At 38.3% G+C, this 22,254-nt stretch overlaps 1 protein-coding gene across 7 annotated transcripts in view; it reads right to left on the reverse strand.

The window, feature by feature from the left end:
- The window catches only part of gulp1b (GULP PTB domain containing engulfment adaptor 1b), a 74,541-nt gene extending 56,541 nt beyond the window's left edge, over positions 1 to 18,000 (reverse strand). For 5 of the 7 annotated variants that reach the window (XM_073815362.1, XM_065240220.1, XM_065240217.1 and 2 more), the window contains exon 1: positions 17,867 to 18,000. In XM_073815362.1, the coding sequence (XP_073671463.1) occupies positions 17,867 to 17,921 (55 nt within the window). In that variant the 5' untranslated portion in view covers positions 17,922 to 18,000. The remainder of the gene's footprint in view (positions 1 to 17,866) is intronic. The other 2 variants (XM_065240221.2, XM_065240219.2) reach the window with 2 other exon arrangements.
- Positions 18,001 to 22,254: the final 4,254 nt, after the last annotated feature.

Genomic DNA, 22,254 nt, shown 5'->3' on the forward strand with positions numbered 1-22,254 from the left:
CTCCTCAGCCACATGATCCTTGCAGGATTTCACAGATGTGTGTCTGTGTGCGCGCATGTGTGTGTGTGTGCATGAGTGGGTGTTTATACTGTATTACATGTTTTTCTCTGTTCTTGTTACCTTTTTGTCTTTAAGATTATATATAATAAAATAATACATGTTGGTGGCGGGGTTTGGGGGTAATTCTTTTTTTTCTGGGCCGGTCAAGGGATGGTTCGCCCAGGGCGTAAATCTAGCCAGGACCGCCACTGGAACATGTATACTAATAGATAAATGTACTGTATATGGAATGCACTTAAATGTTCTCTGAATAAAATAGTCTGGCAAATGCATAAACTTATACCTAAATTCACAAACAAGTTTATAGAGAGCTAAGAGAAAAAGTGAGTCTAGCATGACCAGCCCATATAGGTAATATTGTCTGAATTGAATATCAGGGCATTTCCAATTTGCCTTTAACATCAGACTGCTGAACACAAAACATGCACATCTAAGGTAATGTATTTGCATTGTAGATATTTTGAACCAACCTTGAAGGGATAGTTCAGTGAAAAATTAGAATGACCCCATGATTTACTCTCCCACAAGCCATCAGAGATACACATGTCCATCATCTTTCAGACGAAAACAATTTGAGTTATTTTAAAAAATTTCCTTGCTCTGCAAGATTTATAAATGTAGTAGGGGCCAGGGAACAACTTCTGACTTTGAAGGCAAAAAAAAAATGCATCCATCCCTCAAAAAAATAATCCACACGGCTTCAAGGGGTTAATAAAGACTTTCTGCTGGTAATCGATGTGATTTTGTAAGAAAAATAACAATGTTTAAAACTTTACAAACAAAAACAACTAGCTTCCGGTAATGACGCCAATAATGAGTGTTAAATTTGGTTGCCATATTTAAAAAAAATCACTCCAATCTGTGTGTTTACATTTCAACTTCTGCGACTTGCATATACAAATGCACCCTGTGTTTTTCCTTGACCTGGTGCAATTAATATTCAGGTTGGACTTTTCAGAAAATACAGTATATATTTATTTCCTAAACTAAACCACAAAGCCATAAAGCCTTCAAACATATACTGAATATACAATATACTAAATCCCTTAAAATGAATTGTCACATTATCCCTGTGTGTTTAGCTCCAGTAAATGAGTTTCTCTCATTTGCTAACAAGCCACAGCCTGTAGGCAGAATATTGTGCTGCTTTACTTTAATCCCTGGTCCTAATGTGTTTTTAGTTTGTATTTTAGTCAGTCGTGTTGATGCTTCTTTTGATGAGGCGAGGGCATGAACAAAGAGACAAACACATCATTAATGAGCATGTTTTATCCACCACCGGTTTAAACTAACAATGTCACAACGCCGTGACTTAAACAAACAACATCAGACGATCATGTGCATGCCGACATCCCCTTTGCAGCAAAATCTACGTAATGTCAAAAAGCAAATGGCAACCATTTATGATTCATCTTTTTGAATAATGAAATAGATAGAGATAGAGCTATATCTGAAAATATAAAGCCGTCGGGAATAAAGACCATGTTAACACCTCGCAAAGCATTTTGAGTTATGCAAATAACCAACATAAAGGGTAAAGCACAGCACAGTACTGTGCACAGCTTTAAATGCCATTTTAAAAATGAATGATGTGAACTTAGAAGATTTAATAAGAAAATGAAGTCTGATTCTCGGTCATGTATGTCTAATACGGCGCAGCAGAAATTTGCCCAAAAAATATGCATTTTTTATGAACTGTGTATAATGGATATTGCCAACTTTTTTTAGAAAAAAAAAACATTTAGAAAGGGAAACTAATAGTTCCCCTGCAAATGATGCTGTGTACTGTTTTTTATTCCAAAAATAAATGTTTACGAACGATGCAGGTTTTTCCATTTCATTTGGGTTATTGTTCAGCTAAAATAATAAAAAATGGATACAACAATGGTTTAAGATTCTGTCAAATCAATAGATTTGTGTCTGCATTTGCAAACCTCTCGGTGTGGAACAATAGCAGGCTGCAGTCAATGCCAAAGACAAACCAGAGCATCTCCAGCTGCAGATAGGGCTGTCTAATGCATGCACACACATACTGTATGACTATTGTGTGAGCTCTATACATCAAAAGCACCAGTTCTATACATTATTTTCTTCAGCACTGCCTAATACAAATATATACTAGAGCACTTCTTAATGGAGAATGTAACTATGTCAATTATAAAGTCTAGCCTACCATATAATCTTTGGCTTTAATTCAAAGAAGAACTGCAAGGGAAAACATTGCAGTTATAAAAAAAAAACTGTATTAATAAGCACACATTACTATACTAAAGATCACACTGCCTTTAGATCATCATTATAGACAATAAAGTCCTATAGACCATGAGTAAACCAGCTGAGAAGTACTGATAGAAAACAGCGAATGGAGCAACTAAACAGGAGATGCTTGACATATTTATGGCCCTTTCTTTCTGGTGCTGGTCTGGTACAGGGGAGATAAGCCTTTTCCCCTCTTGCACAGGTAACACAAAAAACCTGTAAAGACACCCTGTGATCTGTTTCTATGGATTGTGGTTGCATAAAAAGTGAGGGCAACAATCTGTCTAGCTAAAGACGCTGGTGGTTACACAAACAAACGCAGCATGCACTGGATTGAATCCACAGAAAGGATGGTCTTTACCTGGCTGCTTTATACCTGGATCATTAGTTACTGTAGGTAGGATCATTAAGGTGATGGTATGGGGGTTCAGATACGGGCTGATACTTTAACGGAAGACTCCAGGCTGATCGATAAGCTGTCAACACTGCGCCCTCTAAGAAAGGTTTTATCTTCAGGTTACTGTAAAAAGACTGTATCTGTAAAAAGCGTACTGTTGGCTGTGTTTCAAAAGATAGTGTCTATTGTCTACATAGGCAGCTGCATTCAAGGACAGCATAATTAAAATGCAATTTTGACACAAATGCTCTGTACCTTAGCAGATTATCACTCTGTCCCTGATGTTTTTTCCTGGAGAGAAGTGGCTTTTTTGCTGCCCTTCTTGACACCAGGCCATCCTACAAGTCTTCGTCTCATGCACTCACACCTGCTTGCTGCCATTCCTGAACAAGCTCTGCACTGGTGGTGCCCTGATCCCCCAATTTAAAGGACAAGTTTGGTATTATAAACTTAAAGTCCTGTTTTCAGGTTGTTTATGATGAAATAGAACGTTTTTGAAAATTTCCACATATGCGGCTGCCCCGAGAATTTTCGGGTGTTTGTTGTTTCACCTCCCACCTCTACAATGGGTGTATAGGTGCAATGGAACAATCCTTCATTAAATGCATTAAACTTTCGTTTACAAAGACGTAAAACTTACGGAGTGGTCAGGGGTGTTCACTGATATGCTCACACAAAGATCGCTGAAAATACGCATTCCAACAGGTTTCATCATAGTTTTTGCCAACTCCATTGACTTGTATTAGATGTGCTGTGAGGTACGGTATTACACCGCGCCAGGGACCTTGTTTGTATTCTTGCAATTGGCAAAGGTGGATTATCGCACCACCTGGACTGGAGTGTCTATAATCCAAGCTCTCAATGGAAGAATATACGGGTGTGAGGCGTTTGGAAAAATAGGTCCACAAGTTTACAATGAATGCTAAAACAGCTGTTGGAAAGCATCGTTTGCAGCAATTTTTGTGTGGGCATATCAGTGAACACCCCTGACCACTCGGTGAGTTTCACGTCTTTGTAAAAGAAAGTTTAATGCATTTGAGGAAGGATTGTTCCAGTGCACCTACACACCCATTGTAGAGGTTGGAGGTGAAACAACAAATACCCGGAAAATTCTCAGAGCAGCCTCATATGTCGAAATTTCAGTCAAAACCGTTCTATTTCATCCAAAACAATCTGAAAACAGGGCTTTAAGTGTAAAATACCAAACTCGTCCTTTAAAGGGACACTCCACTTTTTTTTTAAAACATGCTAATTTTCCAGCTTCTCTAGAGTTAAACATTTGATTTTTACCGTTTTGGAATCAATTCAGCCGATCTCCGCGTCTGGCGGTAACACTTTTAGCATAGCTTAGCATAATCCATTGAATCTGATTAGACCATTAGCATCGCGCTCAAAAATAACCAAAGTTTCCATATTTTTCCTTTAGTTCCATTGTGTACAAAGACTGACAGAACATTAAAAGGCCGATATAGGTAGGAACTATACTCTTATTCCGGTGTAATAATCAAGGACTTTGCAATGCAGTGCCCAAAAATAGTCCCCTGCTATTAAAAGTTACCAAGGGGACTATTTTCGGGTGCTGTGTAATATCATTGCGCGTGCTGCAGCCATGTTATGGCAGCAAAGTCCTTGATTATTACGCCAGAATGAGAGTATAGTTCCTACCCATATCGGCCTAGAAAATCACAACTTTTAATTTTCTGTCAGTCTTAGTACACGATGTAACTACAGAAGAGTCAAGTTTTAAATAGGAAAATATTGAAACTCTTTCGCTATTTTTGAGCACGATGCTAATGGTCTAATCAAATTCAATGGATTATGCTAAGCTATGCTAAAAGTGGTACCGCCAGACCCAGAAATCGGCTGAATGGATTCCAAAACGGTAAAAATCAAATGTTTAACTCAAGGGGAGCTGAAAAATGAGCATTTTTTATTTAAAAAAAGTGGAGTGTCCCTTTAATCAACTTTAGGAGACGATCCTGCTGTTGCTTTTGTGGCAGGGCTGAAATTAATTTTCATGGAAACAATCAACATATCTGCAATGTTGAAATTGTTCAACAGTGAATTATATGATGGATGCAGATTATCACATTTGTTGTTGCACTTGGCTTTTCGCTCATACGTGTACTGCTTCACAGTGTTCATTCATTCTCTCAACTTCCTATTATAGCATAATCAGATAACACTCAGTCTAAATATTGATTACTCATAAAATGAAAACTCAGAGCCAGAAAAAAATGAATAAATGGAGAAGGGGAAATCCCGTAAGACGTTAAAACTGCTCTGCTGGCCCAGAATTTACATCCTAATTTAATACGCTGACAAGCCAACTGCAGCATCTAAAAATTAGGAATGTAAAGGCAAAACACAATACATTTCATATGTATTATTAATGATTTCAATAAAGAACTATAGGTTTATCTGTACTGAACCCCGTCTTGTCAACTGTATAAACAGTAACCTGACCATGTTGCATGTTTTCAAATTCATTAATTCCAGTGACTGTGTTTTTTACATGTCGGGCAGATAGACTTTATTTGCCTACAGTCAAATAAAATATTCCTAAAAGTCAATATAAATCAATACTCTATTGCCCCAGCTTGCCACAAACATAACCATTTGCATATCCATAGATTTATCATCCATCCCCAGAGTCTTCATCCATAAAATAAACTGTGTAATAATATCTCAGTGCAACAGCACAGATGAGGTCAGGCATGGTTTCTCTTGGAACAAATAGAGTTCAGTATGAGTTCAAGTGTTAAGTGCAAATCGGCCACACTGCATTGCCTCTACAAATGAATATTATCCTGCTGTGATCAAAAGAAACTGTGCATTGACCCTTTAAAGTCATGTGATAATTGTAGTCATGCAAAATGACTGTCACAGCAGGAATAAAAGATTTGTTCATCTCAGCTTCATTCCCTTACTTCTTCCTGTTTTCCCCTGGAGAGGAAATGGTGAAATGAGTGCATTCTAAAGGAGACGGTGGGCGTCTCCAGGAGCAAAATAGACTTTGGCTAGGAGACAACTGTATTTGGACCGCACCCAGACGGTCACTCCCAGGAAGTCTAAGGGCGGACACCTCAAAAAACACCATGAATCTCTTCCTGTGCAGGTCCTTAGACGAAAATACCATACGTCTTTCATCTCTTGTAACTTATGTTCCTCTAAAGCACCTCACACCCATTGCGTGGCTCCATTTTAGACTAGGATGTTTTGAAAACATGACATGGGATACGCAAGTTTATGGATTTTGATATTTCCTCTTTCTGAGGTCTTAAAAATCCACTAACTCATCACCATCTGATGACCTGAGATGCTACTCGAAACATGCAAATGCATACAGAAACTTCCACAGAAAGTATTTTCTACATAGACCTAGTTGGTAATGCTGACATGACTTTATTAACCCAAAGACGAATGTTTGTGATCACGAGGAAATGTTAAAGTGCACCTATTTCATTGCTAAAAACAACGTTATTTGAGTATTTGGTAAATTACAATGTTTTTGCGTGGTTTATGGTTAAAAAACACGTTATTTTTCACATACCATACATTTTTGTAGCATCAGATTTCCCTTTCTTCAAAGATTTTGTACAAAACTGTCCTTGACTGGCCAGCTAATCTGTACGTTGTGATTGGCCTGAATACCTCTGACACTCATTACCATGTTTGAAAGATTCAGTCACAATGCAATGCTGACAGGAGTTAAATTACAGGCTGTAATTATGAATTATGATAATGTCGCTCTTGTCTACGTCAACAGGCCAAGGAAGTAAACTGTTGCCTACAATCCGTGTGTTTGTTGTAGTCCAAGAAAAGAGATTTACGTTGGAGATGATAACTCGCGTCATCGTTTACTTTGGGGTATGTACTTTTTGCATACGTTAACATGTACTAATACACACTTACACACCAAAGGAAATGTAAAATCATGAATAGGGCCATAGTTGCCCTTTAAGGCCAAAGTATAGTCCCGTTTTTACGCATACACAATGATCCGTGTACAGTGCGCATGGTGCAATTTTCGTCATTAGAAGTGTGCGCGCGTACTGTACATACAACGCCAGATTTTTCAAATCCTGTGTACATTGTATGTGTAGGTTGTGCATGCGCCTACAGGAGATTGTAGTATGTAGCCCAGGAGATGCATTGCATTTTGTCGCAATGCGCATGTGTCAAACATCTGTGTAGTCAAATAAACTATACGACTGTGCGTGTACGTTTGCGTACACGTATAAAACATACTATACTCCAGGCTTTACAGATACATAACAAAAATACAAACAAAATACATATATGATGGACATGATTCAGAGCTTATCAGGAACGGTTTTCTGCTTTTATTCAGATTTTACAGTTCCATCATCTAACCTAAAAGTCTTTCACAATGGACCCTGATGCTGTAAACTAGCACTTCCCGCTGGTTATTTTGCTAACATTTATCCATCACTACAGTAGGTGAACACAACAATTTTCTGAGGTTTTTAGCAAGCATAAAAATGCTTTATTAGCACTGACGGAGTATAGAAATTACATATATTTTGCTGTGACCATGAAAATCAAGGCTTCATACTGTAGCTCACTTTGAGGTTGTCTGTGACAGAATTATGAAGTTATAATGACAGGTCTATGATGAAACTGGTGACAATTCAGGACCGCAGTCAATATATAGTTGCATGACTGAAAAAATCAGGTTAATTCACAGCGGGGCATAGCACTTTCTCTTCAAGAAAAAATGCATGAGATTCAACCCAGAGCAGATGTTCACTTCACTGCCATGCGAGAGGTCACAGGGAAACCGAACACTGACAACGGAAAAAACACCAAGACCAATCACACAATGAGATGCAGCGAAATCTCTCTCAGTTCTACTTCCATAAATCGTATGGCTTACATCCAATTAATCCCTTCAGTCTCTCTCTCACTTCAGTTGAACTAGCAGGAGCTATAAGGCTTTTAATTAGCATATACAAATCCTAAATCACTTGCTAAATGATGTGTGAATACAAGCAGTAATGAATCATTTCATGCCCATAACAGACTCTGTCTCTTCAACAAAATGATATAAAGCAATTAACAGTAAGTAGAATTTCCAATATTTGAGATAATACAAAAAAACATTAATATGTCGTATGTGTAGTAACACATTAAAGCTGCAATCTGTAACTTTTTTGGTTGTAAATAAACAAAAATCTAAGTAAATAAGTAAAAAAATCAATGATCAAAACTGTTCCATTACATTACACCACAACAGTAAGCTTATAACAATGATTTTGAGCTGTGGGTTACGAATTCACAGAAAATGTCAGTTTGGCGTCATTTTACTGCAGTCCACATAAAAATAATTATGTTAAATAACTAGGAATGCAACAACTAATAGGATATGTAAGGAATTTTCAATTCGTTGTTTGATTAGTTGTGAATTTGATTAGTTTTGAAATATTTGAAAACAATGCACACCTGCCATGTAACTGCACAACAGAGTTACCAACCTTGGGAGTGCATTATTTTTTAATAATTCAACGGCCCGTAGACAATTATTTTGCTTATAATACGGTAACCACAGACATGGCTCTGGTGGTTATTTAAAGACACTTGACATGTCTTGTGTGCGGTTATTGAAAAATAATGCATACCCGTGAAACATTTCTCAACCAATCCGAATAAAGCATTCAACAGCACCGTGGTATAATTGAAAATAGTGTTCAATGAATGTCATATGTCATAAGTCACATGCCCTCTGTCCCATCACAACAGTGCAAGCTGTGCAGAGGCGTATCCGAAATACTATAAAGTAGGCGAAAATCAGTAGGCGAGACAAGAAATAAGTCCGAATTCATAATATTTGAAAAACAGTAAGCGGACCCGGATAACCTACTAAGTTTGGCAAGATTTTCTAGTGTGCATTCGTTGGGCTTTACTCTCCCGTGAGTCCCCGAGATAGGTAGCCTGGTCCAACCAGACTCTCGTACATTCATTTCATTTGTACAGAGAGTCTGGCCAGGCTCCATTGCAAAGCGTTACTTCCGTTAAGGAGGGTCCTCTGTTGAAGTTTAAAACTATTGGATCTGCCCAGAGTCACTCAGGATCTGCCAAAGCCAATCGCTAACTTGTGGTTGTGACGTATATCATGCACCGAAGCCATCCGGAAACACCAAGTCAGAATAATCAGACAAACAAAACTTAGCAAACCTGGTTCTTGCTCCGGCTTTAACTTCTGTATATTCGGCAGTTTTGCAACAACGGACCGAAAAGCTTTTCTCACGTCTTTCTCGGCTGCCATTACTGAAGTACAAGTCAAACTGACGCACGACCTCAACGTCATCGTTCTTAGCCACCCCCATCTGTTCGCTGATTGGTCCTGCAGATTTTTGCAGGAGAAAACGAAACTCTATAGAGCAATCCCAGACATACTGCTGAAGCGAAATGAAAATTAAGCGGAAGCACGTAGGAGGGCAGAGCCAGGCTACGAGAGAGGAGTCAGCCAACGAAAAAAAGGACAGTCGCAAAGCAGTTATGAGGCTCTTTAAAATGCAAATAAATATAGAAAACTGCTGTCCCTTGTGATTAAATTGCACTTGTTTAACGTCATTTAAAGTAGCTACTCACTTCTTGTTATGACAACTAGCGATAGACCGATGTATCGTCCGCCTGATATATTGGGCCGATATTTGCGAGTTTTATGTGTATCAGCATCGGGCGATATGTGGCTGCTGTGTTTGCCAATTTTTTCCGGCATTATTTACAGACAGCCGCAAGCGATTGCAGGTCATGTGACTAAAAACAACCAAGCTTTCCATGACAACATCGAAAGCTCGGCCTAACAGCTGATCATAGCTGCACAATGCGAGTTTTTATTTCTCATCTCTCTATATATTTGTAGTAGTAAAGTGCTAGAAATCAATATCCTTTGCTGATAGTTCCTCGTCATTGTGGAGAGTGCAGTTCATGGTTCCATAGCATCCTCACCTGTTTTTACTATTTGTCAAATATAGTTTTTTTTTAAGTTCAATAAATGTTACTTTGTTAAATTGAGACTTGTAACATTTGGCATCATTGTGTCATTTTTATAATGTAAATTGAGTGAGCAAAAGCAGTATCGGCTCCAAATATCAACTCAAGAAAATCGGCAGCCTGTATCGGTCATCGGCTAAGGCTAATGAAACAAAAATCGGTAACGGTCGATCTTTAATGACAACTCAGGTCACATGGCGGGGATGTAGTACGGACGATTTTTATTTATACTATTCATATTTATTCTATATAGAATGTACTGTTTTCAAGGGGACATATAATGAAAATCTGACTTTTCCATGTTTAAGTGCTATGATTGTGGTCCCCATTGCTTTTATCAACCTAGAAAATATATAAAAGAACAACCCAGGAACTTAGTTTTGGTAAACCGTTCTCTGCAAGCATGTGTAAAAATAGGTCATTGACATTTGGCTCCCCTTGTGATGTCAGAAAGGGGGATAATACTGCCCCTTAACCTGCACTATCCAACCACGGCACTGCCATTTATTGCGGAGATCAGCTCATTCACATTTAAAAGTACACACCCAAAAACACTACAAAATGGCAATTTTAACATGCTAAACATTATGCATAACATAATACATTACCTAGATGGTATTTTGAGCTAAAACTTCACATGCATACTCTGGGCACACCAAAGATTTATTTTACATCTTAAAAAAGTCTTGTGAAATGTCCCATTTAATGGTCGATGAGTAGGTACTTCATGTGTCACAGTATGCGATTTTTGACGTTTTTGTTGCAGTAGATGGACCTGACTTTATAACCGCAGCTTGGGTTGTTGCAATGGTGCAGTGGGCATGTGACATCACAGACCAAACTAATCGATAATGACATTTGTTAAACACTATTTTTATTATTGAATACTTGATTAGTTGTTGCAGCCCAAAAAGTAACAAAAATTTACGTATTGCCCCTTTAAGGTTTGAATAAAAAATATACACCTAAAAATGAAACTTTTCTCAGTATGTATACAGTCATGCCATTCTAAACTTGTTTGTTGTTGTTTAACCTATATTTTTATGTAGAACACAATGGTAACCTTTATCCTTAAATATCCCCAAAATACCACTAAATAAATAAAACTGGTCTATTCGGCTTGTGTACAACAGTATTTTCTGAAAGCTTAATAATGAAAAATACTTATCCACATAAACAGACCAAAAATAATAATGACTCATCTTGTAAATAGAGGCACATACAAAGCTTTATCCAATAAAACGCTATCTAAAATGGGCATATCTCTCTCCTAATACCACTATCCACCGATTTGCAGTAGCAAAGTAAATCTGTGGCTTGCACAGAAAAAGAAAAATGTGTACAGAAAATCACTTATAATGGAAGTCTGTTGGAGCAAGAAGTAAGTGCTTGTCGAAACTATGTTCTGTGGTAATCGGTAGCATGCCACAGATGGTGTCGGTGTAGCTTCATTTGTGTCTAACCCTGTACATTCCCTTAATGGCCTACCATGCAAACATCACTATACAAATTATTTCACAGGTTGTTTGCTCTCAACCTGAGCTCATCCTCTCCACAACCTAAATACACAATTAATGGTGCACGCATCAGACAAACAAATGTGCTGCATACTTCACACTGCACTTCCCTGATGAATTACTAAAACACTTTGCATAACAAAACGGTATTTAGCTGGCAAATAAGTGGCCAATTTTATTGCCAAATTATATTCGGATTGATTTCAACAGAGCAACCAACTTTGTAACAGATAAAAGGACTTCTGTGTTTATCTAATAGGTAAGGGACTGTTCTTCACATTGAATCTTTAAAACTGTTGCTAAGAAATTCATACTGTCAGCAAAAAGGGAAGCCTGTTGGTTTCTATGCTTCAGTGAAATCAAATAAACAACCCATTAGACTCACAACGCACCTGCTCCAGTCAATTACAAATATAGTGAAAAAACAGAAATCTCATTTGGAAGTGATAAAATACAGACACAGTCAGACACAGATTCACTGATAGGAAACAAAGAATCAGATGCGGTCTGGTTGAGAAAATATTATTTACTCCAACTAGCAGATAGCTAGATATTTACTAATCATTGTCTTGCAATAAGCAGGACTTTGAAATAGGTAATTTGTATATTTCTTAGACATCATGTAGCCAGAAACGTCTGTTTAGATTAAATACGTCTGTCATTGCTTCAAAAAAATTTTCATAGCTTTAATTTGCATGCAAGTTGCAAAACGTGTGGCAATAAAAGCTACACATCAGCAGAGGAAGAACACTCAACTTTTACTAAAATTAGGAGGTTTTTATCGGGCAAATGAGGACATATCAGTAAGTTGCTCATGGTAAAACTTGCTTGTAAGGACATCATGTGAAAGAAAAGGAAAGTAACATTACCTAAATTCTGTGGTTCAGCTTACTCTAAACAAAACATTGTATCTTATTTTCTATTCAAATACTTTCCATTATTGTCTGAAATGTGATTTATCAAGAAATATTATTGCAAAAATGATTGATGTATTCAAACAGTTTGCCTGAAGCTTTCCTCCATTTGTCTGCCAAGCAGACAAACTCACCCGGAACACAATATCATCGGTTGAGGCAAAGTTCAAGTTTTAGATCGAGATGGTCGAGATAGTTATGCTTTAATAGAGCCAAAGTGTTTAAATCTTTCGGGGAAATCAAGAAATAAATAGACTGGAACTCACTGTACAATTGTAGTGTTTTTTTATTTGTCTTTTCGTCAGACTTTATGACACGAGATCTTGGGTAAAAGCAATGGGACATTGTGACTCAACAACAGTATTTATGCCAGAGAACATCGTTAGTGATTATATCCTAATCACACTTCACTAGTTCGCCTGCTCATTCAGTCTTAATAATTTATGGTAAATAAACTTGGCTTGCGGTCCTCGGAGGGAGCTCTGAACCTTTAGAGAGAGCGAACCTGAGGCAGGGCTGAGGCCCCCAGTTCAACCCCCCTGCAATGAAACTGCACAGCCACAGAGGAAGAAAGAGAGCAGTGAAGTAGAAGATGGGAAGGAGGAGGGATTTCGGAAAAAGACCGCTGGGCGCAGAGGCATGGATGCTGCCTTATATACGCTCTTAATGAAGATTGACAAGCCTGAACCTCCCGAACCTACATGTAGAACTTCATTTAGCCATACTTATCCATGCCTGAGGCATGCTTTACAGGCATAATATTGTCATACTGAGCCATGCTTTACATACATACATTGTCAGATTGAGTCATGTTTTACAGTCTTCACATTGAGACACGCTCTACAGTCGTCACATTGAGACACGCTTTACAGTCGTCACATTGAGACACACTTTACAGTCGTCACATTGAAACAAGTTTTACAGTCGTCACATTGAGACACGCTTTACAGTCGTCACATTGAGACACGCTTTACAGTCGTCACATTGAGACAAGTTTTACAGTCGTCACAATGAGACACGCTTTACAGTCGTCACATTGAGACACGCTTTACAGTCGTCACATTGAGACACGCTTTACAGTCGTCACATTGAGACACGCTTTACAGTCGTCACATTGAGACACGCTTTACAGTCGTCACATTGAGACACGCTTTACAGTCGTCACATTGAGACACGCTTTACAGTCGTCACATTGAGACACGCTTTACAGTCGTCACATTGAGACACGCTTTAAAGGCGTCACATTGAGACACGCTTTACAGTCGTCACATTGAGACACGCTTTACAGTCGTCACATTGAGACACGCTTTACAGTCGTCACATTGAGACACGCTTTACAGTCGTCACATTGAGACACGCTTTACAGTCGTCACATTGAGACACGCTTTACAGTCGTCACATTGAAACAAGTTTTACAGTCGTCACATTGAGACACGCTTTACAGTCGTCACATTGAGACACGCTTTACAGTCGTCACATTGAGACACGCTTTACAGTCGTCACATTGAGACACGCTTTACAGTCGTCACATTGAGACACGCTTTACAGTCGTCACATTGAGACACGCTTTACAGTCGTCACATTGAAACAAGTTTTACAGTCGTCACATTGAGACACGCTTTACAGTCGTCACATTGAGACACGCTTTACAGTCGTCACATTGAGACACGCTTTACAGTCGTCACATTGAGACACGCTTTACAGTCGTCACATTGAAACAAGTTTTTCAGTCGTCACATTGAGACACGCTTTACAGTCGTCACATTGAGACACGCTTTTCAGTCGTCACATTGAGACACGCTTTTCAGTCGTCACATTGAGAATCGCTTTACAGTCGTCACATTGAGACAAGCTTTACAGTCATCAGAATGAGACACGCTTTACAGTCGTCACATTGAGACACGCTTTGCAGTCATCAGATTGAGACACGCATTACAGTCGTCACATTGAGACACGCTTTACAGTCGTCACATTGAGACACGCTTTTCAGTCGTCACATTGAGACACGCTTTACAGTCGTCACATTGAAACACGCTTTACAGGCGTCACATTGAGACACGCTTTACAGTCGTCACATTGAGACACGCTTTACAGTCGTCACATTGAGACACGCTTTACAGTCGTCACATTGAGACACGCTTTACAGTCGTCACATTGAGACAAGTTTTACAGTCGTCACAATGAGACACGCTTTACAGTCGTCACAATGAGACACGCTTTACAGTCGTCACATTGAAACAAAGTTTTACAGTCGCCACATTGAGACACGCTTTACAGTCGTCACATTGAGACACGCTTTACAGTTGTCACATTGAGACAAGTTCTACAGTCGTCACATTGAGTCACCTCACAGTCAGCAAATTGAACCATACTTTACAGTCGCCACATTGAGACACGCTTTACAGTCATCACATTGAGACACGCTTTACAGTCATCACATTGAGACACGCTTTACAGTCGTCACATTGAGACACGCTTTACAGTCGTCACATTGAGACACGCTTTACAGTCGTCACATTGAGACACGCTTTACAGTCGTCACATTGAGACACGCTTTACAGTCGTCACATTGAGACACGCTTTACAGTCGTCACATTGAGACACGCTTTACAGTCGTCACATTGAGACACGCTTTACAGTCGTCATACTGAGACACGCTTTACAGTTGTCACATTGAGTCATACCTCAGTCATCATATTAAGCCATGCTTTGCATTCATCATATTGAGCCATATATCACAATCATCATATCAAGCCATACTTTGCATTTGTGAAATCGAGCCATACTGTGCAGTCAGCATATTGGGCCATACTTCACAGTCATTAAACTGAACCAAACTTCACATTCATCATGGTAGCCACACTTCATGGTCTTCACATTGGACCATACTTTGCAGTCATCATAGTGAGCCACACTTTACAGTCTTCACACTGAACCATACTTCACAATAATCTTAAGGAGCCATACTTCACAATCTTCATATTAAACCCTACTTTACAGTTGTCACATTGAACTATACTTTGCAGTTGTCATATTCAGCTTTACTTCACAATCGTCACATTGAGCGATACTTCACAGTCACCATATGCAGCCATATTTTGTCATCATGTTGAGACATACTTTACGGTCAAAAATTCTTACAGTGTATCAGAAGCTGTGATTCACTCTAAAAACAGTTGTTTAACATTTCACACTAAGCGATTTTGACAAGATTTTGCAGCATGAAATTACTTTCGTTCCTTTAAATTTGTCCTAAATGGCTACATTGTAAGCATAACTTTGCTTGTAGTTGTTTCTGCATATTAAACTTAAATTTAAAAGTATTTTGAGCAATTTCCATAAACTTTTCCAAAACGCTAAATATTCCTAAAAATATATATATTAATATAAAAATATATCATTTTTTTCTGGCTCCATAACTATCCTCATAAAATCATTGGAACACCATAAGAAGCTTAAAAGGCTCTTATTTAGACAAGAATAATATGTTCTCTGAAATGTCTGCACTTTCCAGAGAGTATCATCGCTTCATTTTAGTCTGTATCTACAGGCTATAATCAATAACCTGTGGTCATGTCAACTCTCCTAAGACACAGGCAAACAGTGTGCCAATCAAAGAGGATCTATAAAGGCCAGAGAATCCATAACACCATCCTAAACTAGACCATGGCTGCGTCCGAAACCGCATACTGTATAGTAGGTACTGAATAAGATGAAGTACCTACTTACTTGGCGTTAAAACAGTAGGCACTGTACAGTATGAATCCTGGTAGTATGAATGAGATTCGGACGTACTACATCCGCCATGTTGCTACATCACGTGACATACGTCGTCATCACGTCATGTCATTTCAGCGCGAAAACAACCGCGTGCCTCTTCTTCGTTGGATAACTCCTCGTCCGGGGCATCATGGGATAGTAAAGCGTCCATCGTATGCACACTGCAAAATCTAACCGGAAGTAGTAGGTCATCCGGGTACTTTTCGCATACTGTTTTTCGAATACTATGTATTCGGACATACTACTCGCCTCGCCTACTGCTTTTCGCGTACTATATAGTATGTAGTAGGCGGTTTCGGACGCAGCACATGACTAACCCAAAATCAAAATCTTAAATCTTTATTACCACATCACTCATGTCCAGTATAATACTATTTTTATTTTATGCTCAATTACTTTGGAAGTACTTACAGTAGAGAAAGGTGAGGATCACGTTGTCTTTACAGTATAGATTTTTGAGATCTGGAAACAGATATCACATATCCGCTGTCGAGGAGGAAACTAGCGTTACACTATGTGACACTATAAGGTATTCAAATACTGTACAATCTCCTGTTCAAGCAATAATATGATTTTATGAACTATTTGACAGAGTGACATCTACAGATTAGTGACATTAAAAACTACTTTCCTTCTGATAATCAAGCAATTGAAATGCTATCAAAGCCTTATGCAAATGTCTCGGCAATGCTAATGGAACATGGCTCCTGAAGAATATGACCACAATTTATTCACCCTCACGAAGGACCTTTGCAAATCTAAGAAATTGATCATCCAAGCATGAAAATTCGGTGGTCACTTCCTCACCCTCTTGTTGTATGAAATCCAAATTATTTTCTCTCTTCGGTGTAACACGACAGGAGATATTTTGCACGATATAAACACTGGTGTAAGCAGAAAACAAATCTCTATTTGCTCTATTTGACAGCTAAAGATGCAATAAAGAGTGACCAATCATTATACTGGGAAAATAGTCACTACCTCTTGCAGCCTAGTTTACAAACTTCAAACACAATTTTTTAATCATTACTCACAAAAAAGTTTTCACCTTGCTGTAGTGAAAAAATATCATAGGTTTTGCAAAGTTTTATTTTTATGTTACTTAAAGCCATTATATGTTTCAGAATACTTCCTATATATAATTGTATATGCACTAGACCATTTTAAAGCTGAACAGTCACTGGTCACTATGTTTCAATGCAAAAAAGATCAGCATTCATTCGTAAACACGTTTTTATGTTTGGAATGACCTAGTAGGTAAACACTGACAGAATTTTAAAGGTGCATACATTATTTTCAAGATGACTTCCAGAGGCCATTTAATTATAAGTCTGAGGAAAGAATCTGCCAGCATCAGTTAAAACAATAACAACATGGGCTGCTCAGACAATGTCAGAATGTGGCTGTGTTGCTCTCCCTCTTTGAAGGGCAGCAAACGGCAAGGGACACGGCGTCAGCAATATTATTATGAACATTACTTTGTCTGTGTCACACCTGGGGTCAGTGGCTGAGCTTTGGGTCAATGCATTTATCTAATTCACAGCAGAACAATGCAGAAACCAACAGTTCACCTCTGAACAACATAACTAACTTAAAACATGCTATATATCTACTGACATGGCTCATTCTCGGTCAATATATCAAGGTAATATTCTTACAGAATGTTCTTTACATTATGTAGGATGATTTAATGTAAAAAGTATATATAACACATTTTGGGAGTATTTATATAGGCTATATGATATGAAGTGCATAACATGTACATTATATCACACCAACAACGCGCAACAGATCATAAAACACTTAAAAAGTGTCAACTAAAGATAAACAACTTACACGTCAGAATGTCTAAAAGTAAAACAGGAGATTATTTGTGTGCAGCAAAAATCATATATGAAAAGAAAGGTAAGTTCTCTTACAAGCACGGATGGTTTTGTAGTTATTCCCGGTAAGCGTGAGCTTGTCCAGGCGCATCTGCAGCTCCTCGCGGGTTGAGCGCGCGTGAATGTGTCCTTCCCCTCCGCGCGCACTCCAGCCGCTCTGAAAGTTGAGTGACGTCACCGAGCTTTTAAAACGCCGCTCTCTTCACAAGAATGCACGGCGTGCTGTCTGTCTTAAAGGGTCCGCGGAATGCAAATATTCATCTCTGCACACCTGAAAGGAATACACTTGTTAAGGTATCTCTTTAATTAAACTAGTTTAATGTATTGGAAATGTCACTGATCATTTATCCTAATTTCTGTGACTCAATATCAGGCTATTAAACGAATTGTAACTCGTTAAAGGGAATCTAACTCTTGTCACAATTTTTAAAACGTAATGTGAATGTATGCTAATCCGAAACTAGATCAGTGGTTGCATAATCTCTCGTTAAACGGATAGTTAACCAAAAAAAATGAAAATTCTGTCATAATTTTCTCCTCTTCATGTTGTTCTAAACCTGTATGAATAATTTTTTTCTGAGGAACACAAACGAAGATATTTTGATAAATGATGGTAAGCACACAGCTGATTGTAACCATTGACCATAGTAAGAAAAACAAAAACAATATAAAATTCAATGGGTACAATCAACTGTGTACTTACCATCATTTATCAAAATATTTTTTTCATCATCACACAGTACTTACATATTTGTTGTCCTACTATGGTAGTCAATGGTTATGGCAGCTGTGTGCTTACCAGTCCATCATTAAATAAATCCAAATTACTCCAGTGGATTATATCGAGGGGCAACCTTCCGATCTCTCTGATGAGGCCAATACCGAACAAGTGTTTTTGGTCTATATAGCTAATTTTACCCTTCATGACAACTGTGAGTGGGGTGAAATATTTTGAAACTCATCCATTTAAATGAAAAGCCTTAAAGCAACACCAAAGAGTTTTTTTTACCTTAAAATAACGTTTCCAAAAAAGTTTCAGTCGTTTATCCACTCGAAACAGGGTGAACGGCACTTTCACATTCGCTTTGCAGCCCTCTATCGGCCAAAACCGCACTAAAAAGTTTCAAACCGTCGGGTCGCGGTCCTGTAGTTCGAGTAAAAACTACAAAAACTTGCTTTACGGCAGGCAGACCTACAATCCAATCAGAGCCAGCTTTGCTGCAGTAGGCTAAATTATTTACTAGTGGTAATGGACAATTCCGCTTCCAACCTGTAGGGGGAGCAAAGAGCAAAAACTCTTTAGTGTTGCTTTAAAGTTGCAATGAAAGTAAAATAAAAAACGGTAATTTGTTTTGTAATATTGTGGTATTTTTACAAATGATTTATATGTGGGCGGGGTCCGGGAGAATATCGCTGCGATTAGCGATTAGCAATTAGCAACAAGACCCAACTTCAAATGATCCAATCAGATCTCGATGGACAAATTCAAATCCAGCCCTGCCTTATTTCATTTCAGAGGCTGGTTTTACTCGGATACACGTCACCATGGGGAAAATTAGGCAATTGATACTTCCTTTCGTACTTGAGTGAGGGAGGGTGAAATGCTATTGCTGTCACTCACTAGAATCGAGCTAGGCACGCGTGGTTTCAGCAACCAGCCACCTCAGCTTCCCCCATATCTTGCCTCTTTACCCATTATGGTTATCTGCGAGTGATACTCAGTGACGCGTGGCCAAGATGGCGATGGCAGGCACTGCCTACTTTAATTTTCACAAATGATCATGGTGACATCACAGACACTGCGTCCATATTTTTTATACAGTCTATGGTTAATATACGTCTTTTGAAGTAAGATCATACTGTAGGTGTGTGTGTGAGTGAAAATATTTAGATTGTTTTTGCACAATTGAGTCCAAACACATCTGGGTACTAAATTTTTTACTTTTTGAAGCTTTAGCATTTAAGGACCTACTATACAGTATATCAACATAAAGTGATTTAAAAACAAACAAACATTTTGTGTGTTCAGCTGAAGCATGAGTTATACACATCTGGAATGGCACAAGGGTGAGTAAATGATGAGAACAATTTTCTTTTTTGGGTAACCTATTCCTTTTACAAACCCCATTACAGCTTGTGTGCCTAATCAATGGTGTCTGCAATTTGGGCAGAATGGCACAAAACCTGGACTCCATTTGTCATTTGTCAGCCACAACATATTTGTAATCAATTAACTCTCAGTGCCAAAAGAAAAGCATATGTTTACTGAGGCAGTGCATTCTCAAGTGTTCGATTGATTGTGTTTCAGAATGCTTCTTTATTCAGCATGGAAGAAAATATGCTGTTTGGAAAACTAATGATTGACAGCCTAATTGAAGAACTATGTAAATGTGATGTTTATGCAGCAAACAGCAGATTTCTGTCGATTTGTTTGATTCAATGCAGAGTCAGAAGAAAAGGTACAAAGGGTGTCACTGGGGCGTTACCCTTTCAAAAAGTACATCTTTGTACCTGAAGGGTGCATATGGATAACTCAAAGGTACATACAGTGGCAAGACAAAGTATGTAAACCCCTAGGAATGAACTGGTTTTCTACAGTGATTGCCATAAAATAAGATCTGATCCTCATTTACAACACACAAATAATGTTATTAACACCGACAGTATTAAAGATTCACAGTGCTGGAGGAAAAAGGAAATGAAACCTTGGATTTAATAACTTGTTGAACCTCATTTGGCAGCAATTACTTTAAAGAAGTGCTTTTAGTAGTTCTGAATCAAACCTGCACATCCATCGTTCAGAAGGATTTTTTACCCATTCCACTTTACACAAACGGTTTAACTCAGACACATTTGTAGGATGTCTGGTGTGAACCACTCTCTTGAGGTCATTTCTATGAGGTTAAGGTTTGGGATTTGACTAGGCCACTCCAAATGATTCATTTTGTTTTCATAGATACCTTGTTTGACCTCGTTGGTGTCAAATGACCTCTGCCAGTGATCTGACTTTTCTTTGTAAGCTTAGAATTTCTTCCCTTTACTTATATTGAACGGGTAAGTCCAAGGAGGCTTCCATGTCGTTCCGCCATACTGATAAACTATAATAGCAGAGAGGGACAAAAAGCACTAGCCTACCAACGCATTTCCACAACGCGTTTTCATTCAGAACACTTGAACCAGCTGAAACGGAGGAGATCAGTGAGTACATAATGGCTACCGTAGTTGCAACATGCATTTGTAAAAGCGAGGCGCTAGAGAGCACTGTTCGTTTGAATGCAAAATACAATTTCACCACTAGATGGGAGTAAATCCTACTTATTGTCCCTTTAAGGACAGCCATCTTAAAATGTTTAGTTGTATTTATATCAATCAAAGTAGAACTAAACCACACCTTTGAACTCATTTTATTAATTGGACTCCAGTTTGCCAGTTTCTGACACAAATTAGCTTGCAATAAAGAAATTAATATATGGGTTCACTTATTTCTAGAGGTTCATATACCTTTTATTGCCACTGTATGTGTACTATACCTAAATTATACATATGTCCCATTGACAGCTTTTGTACCATTTCTTCTGTCAGTGTACAAACTTACCAGCTACATTATATTATTTTAAAGGCAGGCCTAGTTATCTATTTACAGTATGCATATTAATGTAACATATAATACTATCTTAAGCCTTGAAATTATAACTTATAATTTTGTATTCAACATCCCACAAAGCTTAAATTTGTCATTACTTCTCCGATCTCTTTGGATTTTTTAGCACGCATCAGGTGTTGGCTGCTTTGTGTTTGTATTTTCCCCATCGACTGTTAATGAAGCACAATAACTAATCTACTGTTTAGATTAAGGGTAATCATTATTCATTATTAACTCTGAAATACAAATTAGCATTAGGAACACAACATGGCAAAGACTCTTCTGAATGAAACTCAGTAACAATGAACAATGATCGGTAACAATGGAACACATTGAGAAATGTTTAAGAATGTTGACATGGAATGGTGGCTCATAATAATCACATACTCGTGTTTATAATAGATCGTATGGTGTCTAAAGTGAGAATGGATTCAAGCACCACATGTGCCTATACATTAGCCGTCACTCTTGCATATTGATTCACATGAGCACACATTAAACACAGATGTAAATAATCGACAGGAGCTCATGTTAGCCGATGGGAAGACAGCAGTTATTCAGAAGGAATGTCTCTCTCCGCTCTGATCTCTTTAAAGATCCGCCTAGAGCAACCCCATTTACCAGCTTCATTCATTTGCATCAGACAGCTCATAAACAAGAAGTCCATTAAAACGGTCCGCTAATAGGAGTCTGGTTCATTCTTCTGCCACTGCTTGTCATTTAAAAACACATCAGGCTGATAATCATTGGAACCGACATAAATGACAGAAGTCATTATGGA

This window comes from Paramisgurnus dabryanus, chromosome 7, assembly GCF_030506205.2.
Source record: "Paramisgurnus dabryanus chromosome 7, PD_genome_1.1, whole genome shotgun sequence".
In the NCBI taxonomy this organism is placed as follows: Eukaryota; Metazoa; Chordata; class Actinopteri; order Cypriniformes; family Cobitidae; genus Paramisgurnus; species Paramisgurnus dabryanus.